General features: G+C 42.7%; 1 protein-coding gene across 1 annotated transcript in view; it reads right to left on the reverse strand.

Moving 5' to 3' along the window:
• LOC103309837 (craniofacial development protein 2-like) overlaps window positions 1–1,271 on the reverse strand; it is a 1,814-nt gene extending 543 nt beyond the window's left edge. Inside the window, exon 1 of the mRNA XM_008186331.1 lies at window positions 65–1,271. Coding sequence (XP_008184553.1) covers window positions 65–1,271 — 1,207 coding nt within the window. The remainder of the gene's footprint in view (window positions 1–64) is intronic.
• Between the last annotated feature and the right edge of the window lie 5,312 nt (window positions 1,272–6,583).

Here is a 6,583-nt window from a genome sequence, read left to right on the forward strand (position 1 = left end):
TTTTTGGTTTCTGAAAACGCCAGGTCACTTCTTCCTTTTTTAAAAAAATTTTCTATTCCCTTACATTGCTCCTCTAGCCATTTTTCTTTCGCTTTTTTTATCTTCCTTTGCACTTCATTTCGTATTCTTTTGTATTGTTGTTGTTCTTGTGTGTTAGTTTGATTTTTATACCTTCTTCTTTCATTTATTAGCTTAACTATTTCGTCTGTCATCCAAGGCTTCCTCGGCTCTTTCTTTTGGGTTCCTAATACTTCCTCTGCCTGGATCTTTAGAATTTCCTTAATATTTTCCCATTTATTTTCCTCCGACTGACATTTCTCAATTTGTATGTTGTTTAATGCTTTCTTACATTTCTCTTTAAATTCTATTCTCTTCTCATCTTTCTTAAACACTTCTAAATTCCATTTATTTGTGAAAACACCTTTCTTAATTTTTTTGTACTTTAAATTTGTTTCCATAACAATTACATTGTGATCGCTGTCAATATCAGCACCAGGATAGGTTTTGCATTGTTTAATTTGATTTTTAAAGCGTTGTTTAGTAATAATGTAATCGATTTGATATCTCGCAGTATCTCCCGGCCTCTTCCAGGTATATAATCTTCTTTTATGGTGTTGGAAAAAAGTGTTTGCAATTGTTAATTTGTGTTGTGTACAGAACTGTATTAGTCGTTCTCCTCTCTCATTTCTGGTTCCCAAGCCATAACTACCCGTTATGTTACTCTCTTTCCCTTCGCCTACTGCTGCATTCCAGTCGCCCAGGATTATAATATTCTCCCCTGCTTTGGTCATCGCCATTACTTCATCTATTTTATCATAAGTTTCTTCAACTTCTTCGTCATTGTGTGATGATGTTGGCATGTATACTTGGATAATCGTTGTAATAGCAGGTTTAGTGTTAATTTTAACCATGATGATCCTATCTGTACATTGATAATAGCTGATCACACTTTCTCCACACTGTTTATTCATGATGATGCCTACCCCAGTATGTCCATTATCCGAGCCTGTATGAATGAATCTGTACTCATCACTCCAAAAGTCACCGAGATCTGGCCATCTTACTTCACTTATCCCAATAATGTCAATATTTAGTCTTCTCATTTCTAGTTTTAAATTTTCAAACTTTCCGCTTCTTCTCAAGGTTCTTACATTCCATGTGCCTACTCTTATATAGTTTTGTTTTGTTTTACTCAAGGTAGTCTCCACCTGGACATCCGAACGGGAGACTAGTTTACGTCCGGAATCTTTTACAATGAGTTCACAATCCATAACTGCAGATACTAGGGATAATAAGGTGGTGGTTTTCCGTTTCCTTCCACCTCGCAGTTTTGTAACCCTTTAGATGGCTGCCATCTTCACTTACAAATGTTTGGTATGTAGCTGTACCGATCTCCTTGATCTCCACCTACATCCAATACTGGGGAAGCTGCTGACCTTCCCCAGACCTTTTTGGTCGCCTCTTACGACAAGCAGGGATTGCTCTGGGCCTATTCTATCCCGGGACCCACCACTACTAGATCGAATTTGATAATGTTCATAATATATTGTATATTGGTATGTATGAGTGTGCTCATAATTTACCTTTATAACCTATAATTTTAAGTTATAAAAACAGTTGAAGGTTGCTACTTGCTTTGTAATGAATTCAGTAGGTATAATAATAAATTAATACTTAGTATAGGCTGTAGTCACTAAAAAAAAAAATAACAAATCTAATCTAATAATATTTATAACTATGTTTGACCCAAACAGGTGTTTTTCAAGTGTTTTTACAGAATACATATACTATGTATTGTGTTACTATTATTTTGACTACTACATTTTGTATTGTATGAGTAAATGTAAATTATATATTTATATCTAATACCTAAAAGCTATCAGAGAATATAATAATAGGAAATCTCTTAGTAGAAGTGTAGAACATTCAAATTTAAAATTCTTATATATAATATAATTCGATGGCCATATTATATAGGGCAAAACTAAAATAATGTATGAGTTATAAGGTTACCTAACATTTAATAAAGTATATCTAAGGTCCAGTTGTACCATCTACGGTTAAACTTCAATTAAGCTTAAGGCGCCCGGTGCCAATGTGATTTTGACATCAAAAACACGGTTTACGGGAATAATGATCCTGCCCTGTAGAGTTAATCAAGTTTGATAATTTTTTTTTTTATTAATAGAGGAGAATATTCTACAGCCCGCATCGAACTCCTTTTTTCGATATTTTCATCTCAAACTTAATTATAAGTCTTTAAAAAAAAGACAATTTTTAGCTTTTTTTATAAATTATTTTATACTATTATTTAAAATAAAATACAAAATCAGAGATCGATGCGGGCTGTAGGAAGTCTTCTTCTTTCAGATAAAAAAATACTCATCAAAATCCGACAATTCTATAAAGCTTGAAAGTTATTCCCGTAAAGTTATTGTTTTCGATATAATACACCCTAACAATCACTCCTAAATAGTTATCGGGTAGTAAATTAGTGGAAAAGTCTTATAATTGAGGTAGCAACTAAAATATAAAATTTAATTTTCAAATTTTATAGAATTGTGGAAAATTTGAAAAACTGGGACCCTTAATCAACTGGTAACAGATGCGGCCGATTAAACTCCGGTTAACATGAATCAGAGATTGTACAACTGTCCCTTAAGTGTTTCTGCAGGTTATAACTATTTTTATTTCATTATGTTATATAACATTTTTAATTTGAATAAAAATGGAATTCGTAAAATTAATATTTAATAGTAATATACTTACTATCGTCTGTACACGATATTATTTTTCCTTTAAAAAAAAAAAATAATAATAAATTTAATATTGACATTACTACAATGAATTGCTTTTATAATAGTGACTAATTAATAATAATTTAACAAATAAAAATGTATTGTATTATAGCAGTTGGTCTTAACCGGTGTTCCATAGACTTAGAATAAGTGTTCCGTCAACATTTTAAAATCAGTGGAAAAATATTATAAAATTGTGAAAATTTTTTTATTTATTTTATTATTTTTTACTGACTAATTTGAAATTTGTATGTAAACTATTTTGAGCTATACATGCATTATTTAATATATTATATAATTTTAAATTAATTAATATTATTTTATTTTACGGCTGTGTTCCGTGAAAATATTATAAAATATTACCGTCATAAAAACGGTATTATACGGTGTTCCGTCATAAAAAAGGTTAAAAAACCACAGACGTATAGATATTTATTTATTTATTTTATTTTATTTTATTTTATTAGTTATACGGGAATTAGCTCTTTTTACATTACAATATATATATATATATATATATTACAATATATATTTTTACATCAGACATTTTACAATAAGATAAAAGTAACTTATATCTATACAATTTACATTAATATATAATATATATTTCTGATGACAATAATAGCTTATGTTGAGTAAATATTTTACAAATTTAGCAAATCGTCGAAGGAAGGCTCTGCATTGGCAGACGACATTAGGCGTCTTAAAGGCATATTAGCCATATAGTTGGTGGTGGCGTGTGGGACATAGAAGAAAGCCTTTGAACGGGATGGACGGGATGGAACTTTAATGGAGATTTGAGAGAGAAGGACTGGAGAATCTATATTATCGTTTAAAAGACCCACAAGGAATTTTAAACCTGCAACATGGTTCGGCCAAGGGAGCTATGCCTAGATGAACAGCAATCGGTGTATAGTCGTGAGGTGCACAAGGTATCTTAAGTATATGACTAGCATAGCGTAGGAACTGGCGTTGAACACGCTCAATTTGCCTTGCATTATCCACAGTATGTGGGTCCCAAAATACGGTCCCATATTCTAAAATGGGACGCACAAGAGCGCAGAAAAGTGTTTTTAATGATGATACAAGCCGAAAGTCCTTTATTAATCGGATGACAAGACCAAGAGTTTTTAAAGCTTTACAACATACGCTTGCAAATGATCTCGGTCCCTACGAGCCGAGCCCAGTGCTTGGATTCTGGTCAACCGGCGCGCCGCCTTGACGGCGTCGCGCTGGTTAAATCTTTAAATTTCGCTAGTGCCGTACCATTACGCACCGACTTAGAAAGTCTGAGTTGGTCGAGCGGGATCGGCACACAAGGCAAATAAAAAACAAAAGTCGCGGAGTGGTGCCCGCAGACCATAACTTCCGACCGAACACGGCGGCGGATGGACCGGGAGAACCGGCGAGGGGGCCGGCCGGGGACCGGGGAACTGGATTAGGAACCCGGAGACTGACGATACGGGTTGAAAGACGCGTGGCGTCTAAGCCGGGGACCATATCCCTTTGATCGCAGAAACAAGCCTGTGAAAATTGCGAGTGGAGTTGTGAACCGGTGGCGGCGTACACAGTCTTAAGCTGACAGCAGCAAAAACCAGATTGCAAACGGAACGGTCGGATGGCGCCGACCAAGGTAGCGGTCGGACAGAGCTGGCCGCGATCCGGGGACCAAGGCTGACGCCGACCGTTAACAAGCCCGGCAACCACGGCACATCTGCCCGATGGAATCTGTTACCAGCCGAACGTCTATAAGCTGATACGGGACGACTGTTACCCCGAGGAGAAAACATCGCACAGAGGGCCGCGGCCTGTCGGACTTGAAAGTCACAATTTGTCGCCGTAAGTCTTAAAACCAATATTTGGAAGCCAACCGCAATCCACATTTGCGGGTGGCGCGCAGGCGACATCTTAGCGTCGTTCGGAGGAAGTGGAGCGGCCCCGGCGGGCCGGGTCGCCTGTGAAACCTGACTACCTAAAGAAACTGGCGGAATGGTGGAGCGGGCGAGCTGGGCCGACGGGGCACCCATGAAATCTTGACCGACGCGAAAATCTCACGGCAATCCAAAAACTCTGAGGCCGGCAGAGTGCAGGACTCACCTACTGGGTGTCACTTGGGGCTACCGAGCCGGTGTACCCGCGGCTCGAGGTAACGGGAGCATCACTCCCGGGACTGACAGTGGCAGCGCCCTCCGGACCCAGGCCCCGGTGTCGCCCTGGGGAATGTCGAACTCGGATGGTCACGAGACCTACTCGGATACCGCGGGAGAAGAGGTTTATCGGAGGACTGTCTGTGGGCCGCGCGTGGGGAGCGCCTCTAAGGACAGCTAGAGGGAGCCCTTAGGTCCACATGGCTGTCTGGCGGCGCGCCACGGGCGCGGCACGCGGGCAATGTTCAGAAGATACGATATGTGCCGACTACACCCGCACTAATACGAGTCACGTTGCAAAACTTGCTGACTAATCTGGCCCGGATTGGAAATCGGTGGCATAACGAAGCACGGCTAGGAGCTTCAGGTCCTAGGGGCCAAAACTGCTGACAGCTTTCGGGGCAGGCCGCATAGGGGCGTGCGCCCGGCCTAAGGGCCGGGGCTACCAATGACCTCCGGAACACGTCGCACCATACCTTTCTCCAAGGATGGCTGGACTCAGCGGACTTAGAAGCTAATACTAGGTCAAGCGAAAAGTCCAGGACTAGTCATGGAAACGGTGGGCGTTTAAAAGGCCGTATCCTTGAACGCCCATACGGAATGCCCGCCCCCGGACTTACGGAACCGAGGGCGGTCGAAAGAGGGATGCGGAATTGAGACCGCATTCGACGAGCCTCGCGTGGTTGCGGGGCTGAGTGGCGCGACGGGAAAAGTATGCCCAGAAATCCGTTAAAATAACCACGAAAGAAAATTCCGCACCAGAGGTGCAAACGGCTGGAGCGGGACCAGTCGTGGGTGCGGAACCACGGCGAAACGCGCCGTGTTCCAGGCGCTTGCTGTAAGCGTACTGATGAAGGGTAACCTTGGCAGGCGGATCAGGAAACTCTGAAACGGGCCACGCAGAACGCGGAGACCGGGGTGAGATGAACACCTCCCTATCCCGCCCAAGAGAGAGTTATCCGAGTGGGGATACCCCTTCCCTGCGACACACCGGTGGAGCGATCAGGGGTGCACCGGAACATGACGAGTGAGACGTTCGCCGATCTCGCCGGAATACGGGGCACCAAAGAACCCTCCGACCGAGAGTTGGCGGGCCCAGTCAACCCGCGAACGAACACGTGCAAGGAGGGAGTCTGACTGGGAGACACCCCTGACAAGCACTAAATCCGATTTATCGGTATGGACACGGCATCCGTCACGAAAACCGTACCGTTACAATTAAGGTCAGATCGCGGCAGCTTAAAACCCTGTCCCGATCACCGGCGCTAACGGGAAAACAGTCGTTGTGGGTACTGGGAGGAACGGCCTCCGAAATCCCATTCCGCGGGCGTGAAGAGAGCCCCGTCAGAAATCCGACCTTGCCAAGCGCCTGGGCGGAACCGACGCTTCACGAGCATTGTTACTCGAGCCCGGCCGGTGGGCGCGTACGCCTTGCGCATCCACGCGCGCCGACCGCACTCGAGGAACTTTTGTGGATGGACTCGCGGAGGTTGTGGAAGTAACGTCTTAGTAGAAGGGGGGAATTGTCCGGCGTTCGCAACCCGGCGCTCGCTGGCGCAGAACTTTCGAAACCCACCGATCAACCTCCTTGCCTGAGCGTTGCCAGCGGAACATCGTATGGCGCTCGGGCGCCCGGTG

This window comes from Acyrthosiphon pisum, chromosome A2 (assembly GCF_005508785.2).
Source record: "Acyrthosiphon pisum isolate AL4f chromosome A2, pea_aphid_22Mar2018_4r6ur, whole genome shotgun sequence".
Lineage (NCBI taxonomy): Eukaryota > Metazoa > Arthropoda > Insecta > Hemiptera > Aphididae > Acyrthosiphon > Acyrthosiphon pisum.